This window comes from Polistes dominula, unplaced genomic scaffold, assembly GCF_049000335.1.
Source record: "Polistes dominula isolate Pdom_NZ unplaced genomic scaffold, Pdom_raw_medaka contig_31, whole genome shotgun sequence".
In the NCBI taxonomy this organism is placed as follows: Eukaryota; Metazoa; Arthropoda; class Insecta; order Hymenoptera; family Vespidae; genus Polistes; species Polistes dominula.
Window position 1 is genome coordinate 6,275,853 of NW_028300925.1, and position 16,835 is coordinate 6,292,687.

Here is a 16,835-nt window from a genome sequence, read left to right on the forward strand (position 1 = left end):
AAAGTTTTGCCAAACGGTGAACAGAAGAACTTCTACCAAAAATGGAGGCCATTCGATGATCGAATCTGATGATCGTGAGACCACATTTAGATATAATTTCTTAGCTATTTTCGCACGGAGCCGGTTGTTAGTCTTCAAAACAGGTAAACTTATTACTTTTTTCACTAAACAATATAAAAATCATCCAATGGAAATCGATTTTCTAGTTGTAAAATGCAGGAGAGACACTACACATTAGCTATTCCTTTTCTTCTTAATATCAGTAAGACACTCGTATATTTCTTTAACTTTCCTTTATATTTAATTATTGGTTGTTTGCAGTTATATATATATTATATCCAATTATTTATAATTATATGTGTAACTTTTTAATTAGACAAAATTTACAATATTTTTGGAACGCGTGGCACGTCATTATCTCATTGACTTAATATTTGTAATATTTAACTGATTTTATAATGCATTTATAATTACTTATATATATTATGAATTATAATATATTATTTTCATGACACATGAAAACACATAAAACACATGAATTATCTTTATCGTTGACTTTTATTTATAATTTCACATATTCGAGTAAGAGTATGCATAAAAGAAGTTCATATGTTAGTTCCAGCTTGTTTTGCAGTATTAAAGATAAATTGCATACTATCTTTTAGATCTTGTTATATAAAATAAATATATTCAGCTCAAATATAAAATATTTATATGAGATTATATTTTATTGTCTATGCATTTAATTTAAAAATTAAATTTTATTTTGTATTTTTTATTTCATTTTTTTAAACCCTTAGAACATATCAATTGGAATAAAAGTAATATATTTCCTTTATATTAATATGAGTATAAACTTTTATAGCATTGAAAAAGTTTTATTTGAATAATTCAATTTATTTATCATTTTCAGAAGATGAAGTCGATGAAGGCTAAGTCTAAGAACAAAAAAAATAATGCAAAGTTTGGTAAATTAAAATTTGGTACAAAAGAAACTAATAATGTTATTTCTCCGGATTTGTCGACATTAAGAAAACCAATTGATATTAGTGTTTCAAGATTATCTCAGATTTGTAAACTTCTTGAAAATGGTAGTGATGAGGTTAAAGCAATATTAGCTTATGAGTGCGACATTATTTATGAGTGTCGTGTTTGTCGTAGTTTATTTCGTAGTCTTGTCAATTTTATTTCACACAAAAGAGTATATTGCAAAGACAAATTTAATATCACTTTGAATAAAAATATTTTCACCGATGATGATGAGGTTAGTGTATTAATAGATTATATATAAATAATAATATTTATAATCGTAATAGATTTATCTAACAATATTTCCAGGCATATACCAATGGTTCGTTTATACGTTTGCATATACCAGAAGAAGAAAATGTCAAGGAAATTTGTAATAATGATAGAATTCTCAGAAGTCAAGTACCTAAGGAAGAAAACAAGAAAGATCTCACCACTATAATAGAAATGCTTCAAAAGAAGCAAAACTTACTTGAAAATAGTTTTATACAAGAAACAGAATTTAATAAGAATTGTAATAATTTTAATCCAAGGGATTCGAATAATGATGTCGTCCAGGATGGAGTAGATAAATCAGAAGTTTCTATTGTATATCAAACTGACGACATGAATAAAGAACAGGTAAATTAAATCCAACCACAATTAAATATATCTTTTATTTTTTATTTATTATTATAAGTTATTTTTTCTTATATAAGCCAGTATATAACTACATAAATAATATCACGTGCTTAGTTGTATATAGGAAATGTTGCAGTAATGTATTTTCATAAACATATACAATTTGTTTATGCATGAACATTTATGTTTTAATTAATTCTAATCATATTATTATTGTTAATCGGGTTCGTCTTTAGAATTCCAAATTACAAAGTATGATAAACCAAAGTACTGGAGTATTAGGACCTAATGGTCAACTATTAGAAAAAAAGGATTTATATGAAGATAATAATTCAATCCCATCCTTAGTAAATGACGAAGACAATGCATTTTTGATTGATTCACTATACAATAGGAATTTAATTTGTTCTATATGTGAGTAAATTTTGTATTTATTAATTATTGTATTGTATGAATAAATAAAGTTTATTTATACTATTATATTTAGGTAACGCAAAGTTTTCTACCAAGAAGACATTAACGTTTCATATGAAAACGCTACATACATCTCATCGTATGTCCTATCCATGTCCGTGTTGTACAAGTACATTTGTAAATACTTGGAGTGTATATCGCCATCTATTCAAAAGTATTTATAATACTTTACTTTTTTTTGTAAATCAATAATTGATAAATTATACATATGTTAATATTTTTTACAGTTCACAAAATGTCGAACGAACAAGTACGGAAACTGAGAATGCAAATACAAGAAAAAGCATTTCGTAAGGAAATAACACAAACGGATGATACGGAGCAAAATAATGCAAATACCAAAACTTGTGAAATAGTAGATTTACAAGCAACTAATGAAACTCGCGTAAGTAATGTGTGAATAAACATTTGTATCTTTAGTTTTTTATATTTACAGGAGTATTTTATTTTAGGAATGGATGAATCAGTTAGAATCCGATTCAGAGCTCCAAAGATGTGGTGGATGCGGTAAAAGATTTGATAGAAAAGCTGCTTTATTTTCGCATTCGCAACATTGTCAAAGGCGAATTGCCGCATGCAACGAAGCTAAAATTAAAGAAAAGAAAGCAGCTAAAACTACGACAAATAGCAATAATATACCTAATATGCCAGTTATTGCAGAAACGCCTCCTGAAATAACTGAATTGAATGAAACATCTATTCGTGTAGAAAACATAATTACCCTTTCAGATGCAGACTGGGATATGATTGGTAATGAGAATTCTAATGATAGTAGATGTTCTGATGTAGTTAGTGTTTCATCAAGTTCAAGTGCTTCCCCAAATCAAGAATCATTTAATAATAGCACGAAGAAAGATTCATCTCCGTCCCATAATACTACGGAGTCTCCTGAAATTGTGTATACATCTGAAATAATAACTGTAAAGAATGGAAGTAAAAAAAGAAAATTAGATCATACATTGAAAATATCAAAAGATATTACAGGTGAAAATATTTCTTTTTATTTTTACATTTATGCGCTAAACTTTAAGCTTACTGTTGTAAACTTTATGATTGTGTATGTAAATTTAAATTATAATAAAATTATGAATAATTTTTTATTATAGAAAAGACGAAATCTAATAATTCAAGCAAAAATATTAGCCGAACTTTGAATTCGTCGTCTGCTCCATCAAAAAATCAACTTGATCTAACAACAATAATGGAAAATAAAATAGCGACTATAGCAAATCTTCGAAAGTTACAGTGCCTTCCATGTAAAAGGAAATTTACATCCATGACGAACTTACGTAGACATATGGCAATTCATATTGGTTGGAATAGATATCGTTGCAAATTATGTGACTTTAAATGTTTTGCAAAATATGATTGTGTTGCTCATTGTAACAAAATCCATAACGCTCAAAATAATCGTGCACTTTTAACAGAGATGGTTCTAGAAATATCGCAAGATAAATATATAGATAATGATGATATAGTCATTAATGAGACCAATACAGAAGAAAATATAAATGAATCTGAATCAAATAGTTTATCTAATACTATAGATCACAATAAAACAAAGAATGTAAGTATGGAAAAATACCCTAAAAATGTAGTCAATATAAACATTGACAATAAAGAAGCTGGTACTAAAGAAGTGCCTTGCTCAAGTGAAAAAGATAATAGTGTTTCTATTAAAGTCAACAATGAAAATAACAATACTTCGAACTTTAGTAAAAACAGTGAGAGTTTTCAGACTGGAAATTTGGACACAGATCTTAAAAAGAATGGTTATGCGAGTCATTTTTGGCACACCTGATGAATGTTCTTTGAAACAGCAAGAATCGGAAACATCTAGTATTGAAAGTAATACAAGCCCTGATAAAAAAGTTGATAGCAAGGAAAGTAAAACGGAGTTAAATCGGAGTAATCTGACTATTCAAGATTCTAAAGATTCAAATTCTTCAACGTCACCCGATAATTTAAAACCTCAACGTCCTATTCGTAATCGCGTAAAACCAGTAGATAAAGATTTTATTTATGATCTAAAAGAAGTAGCTTTTCGTAAAGAACTTCTACTTAATAAGGGAACGTCATGTAAAGCATTAAATAGAAAGTCTTTAGTTCGTTTACATATTGAAAACGAAAATTCGGACATTCTAACAGAGCAACCATCATCGAAAGATTCTCTTACGTCAGTGACACTACCATTAGAACAAGATAATAATGCAGATAAAATCGACATTAAAAAAAGGGCTATAAATACAAAATCTACTTTGATGAAATTTCCACGTGTGCCACATTTTACACAACAAGCTGAAATCACATTAATAGAAGAAAAGTAAAGAAGTAGTTAAATTTATTTAAATTTCGTTAATCATATTATTTGATTCAAAGTTGTGTTATATTTTTATTATATATATTAAAATCTATTTAATATATCTAATTACATTAAATTAATAACTTGTAACATAACTGATACTTATGGCACATAATTATATGCACGATACACCAGCACCGCTAAAGGTACTGTCATGATTACCAATAAATATTGTGAATTTCTATATACATTATTTAACAATATTGTGGCTATTAGTAAAATTGTATAATATTATATTTAGTAAAAACAATTTAAAATTTTGGTAATGTAACAAAATTCTGTACAAAATATATTCGTATTTGCAATAATATATATATATTCTTTCTTTAAAATAATTCTGTACAAAGATTATGTCCTTATGTATAAGAAAATAAAGATTGTAATGTAAGATATATATATATATATATATATATATATATTATATATATTATATTATATATAATATATATAATATATAATTATAATAAATAATATTATTTTTATTTTTATTTTATTTTAATAGACGGAAATTAAATCAATTCTCGTAAGAGATTTATAAGTATTAAAAAAGATGATGTGATAGAACAACATTAAAAAAAAAGATTTTACAGTTACAGGTTCACATAAAATATATTTTATAACTAAATAGAATTTTTATTTTATCAAATTTTGTTAATAGATCGGAAGAATAGATCGTTTTTAGTCTGCGTATTAATTCAGCCGTTCTAACAGATTTTTTGCTAGAGGATTTGAAAGTTGAGCTAAACGGGAGTTGTAATGTCCATTAAAATTTGCAATACACATATATCTCTTATTGTATTGATAATTTTCTGATTATTATTATTTATACTTCAATTTAAAATTGACAACTCACAAAATATATAATAAGTCTCGATTTAAGTTTTTGATAATGCGTGCGCATTCGCGGCTGCGCGTTACGATGCTGAGTCAAGCCTTCTGATTGGTAAAAGAAAGGTGTGAAGGGGATAGCGACCGCGTCGCGAAGGGAACGTTTACCGGTCGGCGCGGATGAGCACAAATGCGCTACGAACGGCGCCGAAAGCGGATTGGATTTCCAGACGTATTAAAACAATAATTTATAACGCGCGGGGTTATAGTGTAATACAGAACGCGGCACAAATGCCGCTTGCAAATTATATACGTACGTGATCAAATAATTAAGTGAATTATTATTGACAAGAAAACAAGAGCGACAGTGTATGTATATCGATAGTGTATACGACAAGTGGTATTATCGTGATTGGTGTGTAGTAGGAAACAACGCAGAGGACATCGAGAAAGAGCTGGACCAAACCTTGTAGATTTTTACATCTATCTCTTTCTTTATTTCTCTCTTTCTCTCTCTCTCTCTCTCTCTACTTCATTAACGTAAGTATATAAATAATATATAATTTTTCTATAATTAAACATATATGTAAGTTATTATACCATTATACTTTCTCTTATCATTAATTTAACTTATTGTCTAAAAATGAGCGTTATTTCGTTCATTTTTCGATATAATGTTTTTCTCCTACCATCCGAAAGATACAATATCCAAATGTTTAATTATCGATACTAAACTTTCGTTAATCGCATTAGATTTAAGAAAAATCATATAACAATGCATTAGGTATTCTTGTTTATATCCTCGAACGTCGATAATTTGAAAGTTTATTATTAAATTTATCATCTGAAAGGTCGTATTATTGTTCGCTGTTATTAAAAATAACGCGTTTGTTAGTAATTACGTTATCGTCGATAAAATAAAAACCATTTAATTACGAAATAGATGTTCTTTCTTTTTTTCGCTTCCGTGTATGTATATGCATGTTTGGATAGGAAAAAAAATAAGTAGTTACGGTACTGTGATTTGAGATGTTCATATAACGGCGTCATTTTGGGCGATATCGTATGTACTTCTTTTTATGTTGATTTTTCTTTTTACAAAAAAATAAGATTAAACGTAAATACATATATCGATGTATTTGAATGTTTGATTATTGATACCGCCAAAAAGGCGGGAGAATCCTTACAAACGTTCAGACATATTTAAATTCTTTTGTTATTTCTATTTTTTTTGTATTTAAATTTTGTCTCTAAAATTTATTATCTTCTCTTTTTAAGAAAGATTTTTTATCAGGGTATAAATTCTACGTAAGCAAGCATTCTACGCCCTTGACGAATGGAATGTCGTAGGTTTACGTATACGTAATTTATCTTTTTACACGTTCGAAAGATGGCTTTCATCCAACGACGTAGAAAATTTATGAAAATTGATCGTAATCCGATAAAACATTAAAAACACATATCTCATAGAATGCTATTTATTACTTTTTTTTTACCAAAGTCAGACTAAATTCCATTTTTTTATTCAAAATTGGCGCAAAATGTAAGATTTTTGAATTATTTTAATTATTTTTAATAGAAGAAATTTCAAATTAAACAATATATTTACATATGTTTCATGTATATCATTTTTTAAAATGTTTATATACATGCAATGTAATCTAAAGTTTTATTTACTATTTTTTAAATATTTTTTTTTTTGAGATTTAAGCTGTAGGTTAGAATACATATTCGTATTAACTTTAATATTGTCCGTATGATTACGATCTAAGATGGAACCTGTTTCTTATACGTTAAATTTGAAATCAACACGCGACACGGAAGGAGTTCTTTAAAGCCTGACGAATGAAGAAAGGTCGAGACATGATTGCGGTATCACACTGTGGTTAACTTGTTGCATTAGTATGTTTTTAAGAGACTTGAACGTACTTGTTGCACATTCATAGATTCGTAAACCTCGTATTTATATTTTTCTATTTGCTATTCTACGATGATCTTTGAAATGTTTACTTAATTTTATAGCTAAATACTTCAGAATAATAATACTTGACATAGTTTTTTAACACTAGATATACCATCATTTTCAGTATATCTCTTTCTACCACACTAGTCAAAATTACTGGTGTATAAAAAAAAATGCTTTGTGAGGCTTCTAGTCTCTATTTACTCTTAAAAAATAATAAAAAATGTTTAACAATAATAATTTTAATAGATAAATGGATTTATAGACATTTTTAAATAACAAAACGCTTAATTACTTACAGAAATCAAATGTTACATGAAATAGAAATTTTGAATTAAAATGGTCCGACCAGTCAAAATGATTGGTCTGGTATATCTAGTGTTAAATTCACAAAATAAACTTTTCTCCAATTTAAAAATTAAGCACGGTAGAAAAATAAAAGAAATGAATTGACTGATAAATTATTTTAATTATCGAATTTGTATTCACTTATAAAAGAGTTGAAGTTTTAGTAAAAAAATCTTTTATATTTTTAAAAAATAAGAATAATAGTGATTAACGAAAATTGTTTTCATGTCAATAAAAAGGTTTTAAACTTTTAATCCCACCCACGTATAAATCGAATGATTTTAATTATTAAATTTCTGTATGCATTACACAGTAATTCGTCTAGAAAGTATTCTTGCTGTATACTAATATTGAATTGGAAAAGTATATACGTAATCACGTGCCAGTGACCGTTTGAAAATGAACGGTTCGTATTTTCTGGCTAACCACGTCAAGCAGTAAATGTAAGCTAGCAGCTAACTTACATGGTTTACAATATTGCCTGTTAACGTGACCGTAATAAGTAGGCTCATTTACTCATTACACGATTTGTCTCTTTATGTAGGTTATATTAACATTATTACTTTTTATAGATAAATTTATTTGGATTAAACGGAATTACTATCAGAATGAAATAATTCAATTTTTCACCATTATTGTTATATTATCGTTATTATATTTTTTTTTCGTGACACATTTGTACATTTGTATATTAAAACTTGAATAATAGCACATGCAATATTGATAATATTTACTTTTCCTCGCGAGATATATTCACCGTTGATTTATAGCACGTGTCTTACAAAACGGCAAACCTTACATTATCGTATCACACCAAGCATATTTTTCTTACTATTAGCAAACAGGTTCTTTTTCTTTTCAGTAAAGAAATTATATATTGTAAGAGATTTTCTTTACCGAAACGTTAAATTATTGGAAATCTAGGATAGAGAAAATTTGTAGAATAAAACTTTTCGTTCTAGGATTTAATGACAAATCTTGTCAGAGAGTTTCAATGAAGTTATATTATACGGTATAGGATTCGTGATCTCTGAAGATTGCATAGTTTAAATGATAACGGTGATAGAAAGTGTTGTTATAATTTTTCACAACTTTGATACTGTATCTCATAAATAATTATTATTACTTTACTTTATAATACGCTTACACAGCTAGACTTATACCTTGATCTTCCCTTTACCTCTCCTTCTCGCATCTTTCAGAAGAAAATATAAATATTTATAGATTTAGCTACGTCGAGAGAATATGGTGTATATTAATTTCGAAGTACTAGACTCAACTAGATAAGGTCTAGGTTCATTTGATCGTAACTTGAAGGTAGTAGTCAAACAGCTTTGCATGTGAAGGCTTATGCATCCAAGTATGTATGTACACGTGCAAGCAGCATTCTCTTTGGATCGATCTAATCCACTGTAAATATCGCATTATACTGCTTTCCAGTGTTGTATTACAATCACGCCAGTGAAATTATTCTCATATATATGTATTAATAATATGTACAATACAAATACATGTATCTAATTTTTTATAAGTACATAGGTATACATAATGTATTATATCTGGCCTTAAAATCGTATCGTGTTTTCATGATTTTATCTCTCATCGTGATAGAACGACATTTATTTGAAATTATTATTTCATTTTTAATTTTTATTTTTATTTCCATATAAAACATTTTGAAAAGTAAGAAAAACGATTCAATATATTCAATACCTGTCGCTCGATATCAATGGAAAATCTCTTCTTATGGGTTTTTTGTTCTTTCTATATCCTTTTCTCATAGTATTCTTGTAAATAATGTTCTATATATAAAAGACACCCTTCAAGGAGTCACACAGGGGTGGTGCAGAACGTTGTCCAGACTGTCTTCCAGTGTCCGGTTCACCCCTAATAGAACTGACACAAGCCAACCCCTGTAGTCTGAATGCTCACGGACGTATATGGAAAGACACGTAATGCATACGGGGGCAATGGCATCGTGGCAAAGCACATAGCGTACATATTGTCGTTATGGTAACGCCTATTCATCACACGAGTTACTTTTTTTCCTTCCAAAAAGATGACTTATCGTATATAATAATTCTTTACAATTGCTTAAAGGTGAGAGTCGATTATCCCCAATGTAACGATATTTTGTTGTTGTTATATTAACTTTGTACGGATTTCGAACAAGCTTGGTTGGTTATATTATCTTTGTCATGATATTATTCTAATAGGATAGTTTTGGTACGATGACTGAACAATTACACGAATACTAATGCATGAGAGTACTCGATAATATAATTAACGCAAACAAAAATATGATTACATCGTTAATAATTAATGTACATCCTAATACAATCACAATCCTCTGTATTTTTGAAACATTTGTTGGCTCTCCAAACATATGCATTTTATCCTAATTTGCAGTGTACATAAGAATTTGTTATAAATCACATATTCTTCAAGATTGGTTATATGAGTCAGGGGTTAGTTAATGATATTACACATATTTTTTTTCGTCTATACTAGTAGACGTCAATTATGAATTAATCGCATACGGCGCGTGACATTGTCAAGTAAAACTCATATATTGCTCCTATGCTTCCTTTTATTTTTTAAATCTAAGGAATGACTATAGAAACTTATCTCACAGTCTCGAAAATATAATAGTAATCCAGCGTCGTCCATTTATCGAGAGAAGATCGACGTTTCCTTCTGTTGTGTGAATGAACTCTAAGCTCCCCTGTTAAACTCTGGCTTGGTAATCGCACGTGCGCGGATGCACGCGCAATGGCTGAAGCCAGTAAGCTATTATATACGCTCATGGAAACGTTTCTCGTCCTTCTGCTCTTGAAGATTTAACCGAGCCGAGGACAAAAGCAAAATACACATCTTCTTGGTGTGTGCGTGTTCTTAGTGCAAACGCGTTAAGAGAGAATCTCTTTTACTTGTCTTATTTTTCTATTTTCCTTCTTTTTTTTATCGCACCCTTTCACAATCTGCTGTTTGAAATTTGAAGAAATAGGACGGTGAAAGTTACGAGATATTTGATCAGTATATATATTTTTAATTAGTATTTTAAATAAATCGATATTTAATCCTAATGCGATCCTGTTGCAAAAAAATGAAGATATTTATGAACATTAATCATTTATTTGAAAGAAAAAAAAATACTGATCAAATCAATAGAAGATATATGTTTTATTTAAATATAATTGGGACGTGTTCGATGCTATCCATTCAACAATTAAACAATCGAAATTCACTATCGAAATATTAACGAGCAATCATGGTCAGACATTATCGATCTGGTATACTAATCGAAACGTGGAACATTGTTCATCGCTATTAGAAAGTCGTCTGATTCCACAAGTTAGGTTTGTGGTTGTATATATTGTAAGAAGTTAGACAGAGAGAAAGGGGAAAGAGAAAGATAAATAGAAAGAGAAAGAAAGATAGAGATAGAAGGAATACTCTATCCTTTTTCTCTTTTAACAGGCGTAACTCGTGAAAGGGGGATCGGAATGATTGGTACGACTGCATGGGTAGAAGAGAAGGCTGATGGGAAAGTCCCGTTAAATGAGGCGCGACGAAGATCCCCATACTATACCATAAAAACAAAAAGAAAAAAAAATTAAAAAAAAAAAGAAAAGAAGAACTTACTATTTGGATGTTGATTCAGTACGTGTATCCAATCTAATGTTTCCTACGGCATAGTTTCTATTTTAGAGCGATAAGTAATTCGACCACCTCTTTCCTTTCCCCTCTCTTAATGATTCACGTTCATCGACGGGAAGTAACTTTTCTAGGGAATAAGATACGTCTTTGGAATCTGTCGTCTCAATGCTGCTTCGTCATATGGAAACTACCAGGATTATTCTCATGGGTATCGCCTACTATAGGAAGTTTTCGAATAATCCGTGGCCTTTACTTGATCCTCTTCTTTTTCTTCTTCATGGCTATATGCGTACTAACACCGAGATCTGCTTTCGCTCGAGGGACCTCCTTTAATTCTATGTCTAGTTCTATGTCTAGTTCTATGTCTACTTCTACTTATTCTCGGTCACCTTACACTCTGCTTTTTAGACTATTTGGTATATGGGTACCTTGGATGAACGGAAGTATACTACTTCCAACTAAGAATGGACTTGTTAATCGTTTTATTGTTAGACGAGAAAAATGTCCTTAAGTGATGTGTTCTGTTTTTTTGTATTGCACTTCGTTTTATATTTGTTTTTTTTTCTTTCTTTCTTTGGTTTATTTCTTTTTCCTCTTGTTCTTGATCACCAAAGAGGGAGAGAGAAAGAGAGAAAAAAGAGACCGACTTCTCTTATCCAGGCATCTGCATCACGACCACATTCCTACTATTGCTATAGCCAGCAACCAACAGCAATCCAGCAGCATTGCTTCGGGCTCTCCTGTAAGACTTATTTATTTGTTTCTTTTTTTTTTTTTAACTTATTTTCATTGCTCCCATTGCACCTGCTTACATACATGGACTTGTATTTGTTCAGAGCCGCATCCTTATTATCTTCCCTTTCGAAAGCATTTGCTGCCGTTTAAAATATGGAATGCAGGAAGACACAGTCGAAGAAATTTTACCAACGCGTTTTCCAATCTCACAGGAAATCAGATAACACTTGATTATTAACCCTTTTTCATATCTGTTATGTATCTTTTCTTTATTTCAATTCTTAAAATTGTTCTGGGAGAAGATCGTTCCTATCTTGTTAAATATATGGTTAGCGTATATAAATATCTTGTTCCGTATGAATAATTGAATTTTAGTTTATTAAAATAATGAAATATCTGTATACTGCATTAATATGCAACCCTATTATAAATACTGAAAAAAATATTTATAGATATTAGTAATTTATTTAACAAAATAAATGGAATGATCAAATAATTATAAGGTATTTTTATTTAGATATAATTATGTTATTACATCTGATGAAATTTGATTATAAATATTAACTTCATTATTAAATGCCAATTATTGCTATAATAATAATAATAATAATTAAAACTAGGAAATTGCATTAATCTTTTTTTGTCGATTTGCTATGTAATACACGATGACGAACCTATTATGCAAAAAGGGGTAGGAGAGAAGGCAAATTCGCACAGTATATTTCATTAATTATAGACCATTATCCATGTAATGGCATTGTGTTGTGAGAACGAGTGCCATAACTTGGCATGTGCGCGATCCGTACATATACAAGTTTTTTTTTCCTTCCCTTACTCTCAACAACATACTTATTCTCTCATATAAACATATACCGCGCAGAAGTATAAAACCATCATCTCTCCTTCTGTCTCTTTTTCTCTCTCTTCCTTTCAATCCCTCTCCCCCGATCCTAATCGTTAACACTCTAACGATACACGACCGTCGACCGTCTTTATCGTCGTCCATTATTTTCAACTACATTTCTTCTAGTACGTGTATTACTACTCACTTTCTCTATTTTATTTATCATCTCGCTAAGACCATTCTCGAGGGAAACGAGTCGATCAGACAACGTGAGTTCCATTCAGGAACGATCATCACGGGAACCCGAGGATTATAGCAAATTGGACTCGTGCACAACTGCATCGATCAACGGAAACTAACAACAATAACAACAAAAAAGTATCTAATAATATTTGATCGAGAAAACACGAGCAAAACACGCGATATACGATAACGTGGAAGAGAACGATGATTTATCTCCGTTCTCACAATCTTCTTCACTTTCTTATTCTTTTATCTTTTTATTTTCTTCTTTTTCTTTTATGTTCTATATTTTTATTTCTCTTTTCTTCTCTCTATTTCTTTTACTAAGGTTCTCGGTGAATTCAAGATGTAAGTCGAGTTTTATCAGCGACCCCGATAGGTTAACGTTATGAATTTTCTCACTCTCACCGTTGTAACTCGAGTTCTCTTTTTCCAGAAAGATATGAGCCAACCAAGAGATTTTACCCGTTCGTTCGTTTGTTCGTTCTCTTATGCTATGCATAAAAGAGCAGCTCTTCTTCGCATGTAACTCGAATCAAAAATTTAATAACGTGATATATAATAATAGTACATACTTATTTGTATTTTTCCTTTTTTTGTTTTTTACATTAATTTATTGGGTCAAGATATTTACATATTTGTATAATAAGTATTTTGTAAAATAAACGGTTGGTATAATATCAGTATAATATTAACAAATGTATCGTTAGAAGCTTACGTTTATTTCATAATGATATTTTATTTAAAATACCGATTAGAATTTGTTTGCAAACATTGACCTAATAATTTGTTTCTTAAAATAACAGTGAGTTCGATCGAAAATAATGTTTCTTGTAAATAGAACTAGACTCAATATTTTTTTCCTCACCTATGTATCATACAATATTTGCATTACGATTGAACATGTAATGCGAATAATATTTAAAAAAACAAAAATGTGAACGAACCTTGATATTTTTCAATCAGTAAGAAGAAAGTGAACACGAAAGTGCTCAATTGAAAATAAGACAGTGTATAATATAATACATAAGAATATAAGACCAAATGTGATTTTTACGATAATGGGACACACCTGTTGTTGGTAACTATAGTAGTCGTCGTCGTCTTCATCGTTTGAGGAAAGGGAAAGAGAGACAGAACTCGTTTTCGAGGCTCGTTCTCCGTTACTTTCGAAGTAGGGGAAATTTGGTGCGATAACGTGATATCCTCTTTGAAAAGAAGACGCTTACATTGTCGGCCAAAAGTCTGGAATTACTGCGTAAATTCAAAGAAACAGAACAACCAGTGGTAGATTTATTCATTAATAAAACTAACACTAGTTGTACATTTTATATTTCGTATTCTTTTTTTTATCAACAAACGAGTTTATTTTTAATTACAGCTTTCATATTCTGGGCATCCTGGCAATAATTCATTTGTCTCGTGTTTCTAATTGAATATTTTTCTCGCAGAAGTTGCCAAAGATATTCCAGCCGGAAAATTTATATCGAGCATTTGCATTAAATTGGATGTATAAATTATACGAGGGCATTATATGAACGTAAAAGGATGTTACAATTTCTTGAAAAATAATTTATCTTGTTAATATTTGATATAACAATAATGGATCGTTTCTAAATTTTTCGTTATTTTTTGTTTTGTCGAAAATAAGCAAGTAATTCCAAATTTTTGATTGATAGCGAATACACGTGTCACTTAAAGTGTTTGTAGAAAATAGTTTGCAAATACATAAGAAATATCACGGAGAAGTTCAACCGTAAGGATTAATTAGGATTATTTGTTAAACGTTTATTTACATTATATACTGTTATAATTAAAAATTATCTAGTTAGTATGAAAGCATGCAGAACGTACACCTATCAAACTGTAATAACGATGGATCGTTACAAAATTTATTATTATATTCGATTTTGACGAAGATTTTCCAAGGATTCCAAACTTTTGGCTGATAATGTATATATATATATATATATATATCGTGAAAGGGATGTCGTCCTTTCTCGTTGCGGAACGTCGAACGTACGGAGAGAAAGTCCTCCTCTCCCTTCTTCTCTTTCTCTCGGTAAAAGAAAATGAATAAGTTTTGATAGCGTGAGTTCTGCTTGTGATTTCCGTCTCGTTGAGCTTTAGCGCGACGGAGTTTCATTACATTATTTTGAGATCTTCCAGATCTTATATATTTTTCTTTCTTTTTCATCATTTTTATCTTTTATCCAAGTCAGATTCAAACGACATATATATATATATATACATACAAGAGTATAATAATCGAAAGTTCTTTTCTATACAACCAAAAACGGCCTTATTCGTAAGTAAAAAGATTTACTCTGTTGATACGTAAATAAGAAATCATGAAATATATATGAACACGTATTAAATGTTCTTTCTTTTCTTTAGTAATATTATTCTATTGTTGACTCTAAGCGTGTATATCGTTAGATTTCTTTGAGGAAACAGTGTTGGGTTGTGTAACGAATTAGTAATATCTTTTTCGACACGGTTTCACGGGCAGAACCACCTGCAACCAACGGTATACCATTCGTTAAAGATATACGTGATCGTAACGGTGACGCATAAGGCTTAGGACATGTATCAATCAATACACTTTTATAATTATACAACGGTACTTTTTATTTCTAAATAATGGATCTAATTAATGAAGTTATCTTAATTGTTTTATAATATATATATGTGGTCATTATTAATTAGTTTTAAAAGTTCTTTTATTCTTTTTGATAAATTTTACACGCATTATATATTTTATTTATTATTTATATATATATATTGGGTTGGCAAGAAAGTAATTTCGGTTTTCTAGTGTGAAATATTACTTTCTTGCCAACCTAATAATAATATTATATATATATATATATATATATATATTTATACTTACTACCAAAATTACTTTCTTGCCAACCTAATAATTATATATGTGTAATATAAAGAGTGAAATAAAAGTTATTTATTTTAGAATAATTTGTGCACAGAAACTATTAGATTTGGATCAGTTACAATAATTGATAGAAAAATCATTCTAAAATTTGGATATCAACTCTAGTTTGTGTTTCGTCATATGTAAATCAATAATTAAAATCATTTCAGTGAATTGTGTATTGAATACAATGGACACTGATTTGAACAATTTCTATGAACAAATGCAGAAAATGAATATATAAAAATGTATATTAAACTTACCAAAAAAAAGGAAATAAGAAACTTTTAGGACACTTTAATATAGATATGAAATATGAGAATAATTTATGATGAGATTTAGATCGTGAGAATAACAACAGGCTTTAATACCGTTAGATTGACATATCATATTACTATGCGGTAGATATCGTATTATCGATTGACATATTTGTATAAATATCTTTTGATTATTTCATGACATTACTAATCACCCTTAGATTAACACGATTGAAACGTAATATCGTAGATCGAATATTTATGAAAGCTTAGTAAAATAACGTTAATGTTTTCTTTTCAACGATGATAAAAAAAGCATACAAGATATCCCGTGTCGTGTATCGTATTTTTAATTAATGAGTGTAGTTAACTTGCTGGAGAGTCGATAGATAGATCTTCGAGACGATGTTCATTCAAAAACTTACACGTGAACGAGTGCACGTGTATTATGCAACTTATGACGAGACCATTGGCTGCTGTTAAAGACCGAGGACGTTGTACCTTCATCGAGTTTACTTTATATAGATATATACATAGAT

General features: G+C 29.5%; 2 protein-coding genes across 3 annotated transcripts in view; both read left to right on the top strand.

Moving 5' to 3' along the window:
- The first annotated feature begins 4 nt into the window (after positions 1–4).
- LOC107073921 (uncharacterized) lies at positions 5–4,796 on the top strand. Its single transcript, XM_015334864.2, is given in 9 exon segments — positions 5–143; positions 914–1,264; positions 1,339–1,650; positions 1,887–2,064; positions 2,138–2,278; positions 2,352–2,509; positions 2,577–3,108; positions 3,231–3,882; positions 3,884–4,796. Coding segments are annotated over 8 exon segments (2,889 nt in total). The 5' UTR covers positions 5–143; positions 914–916; the 3' UTR covers positions 4,452–4,796.
- Positions 4,797–5,489: 693 nt separating this feature from the next.
- Positions 5,490–16,835, top strand: part of Tsp66E (Tetraspanin 66E) — a 33,285-nt gene continuing 21,939 nt past the window's right edge. The window contains exon 1 of one of the 2 annotated variants that reach the window (XM_015333946.2): positions 5,490–5,854. The gene's annotated coding sequence lies outside the window, so the exon portion shown is untranslated. The remainder of the gene's footprint in view (positions 5,855–16,835) is intronic. The other variant, XM_015333971.2, reaches the window with a different exon arrangement.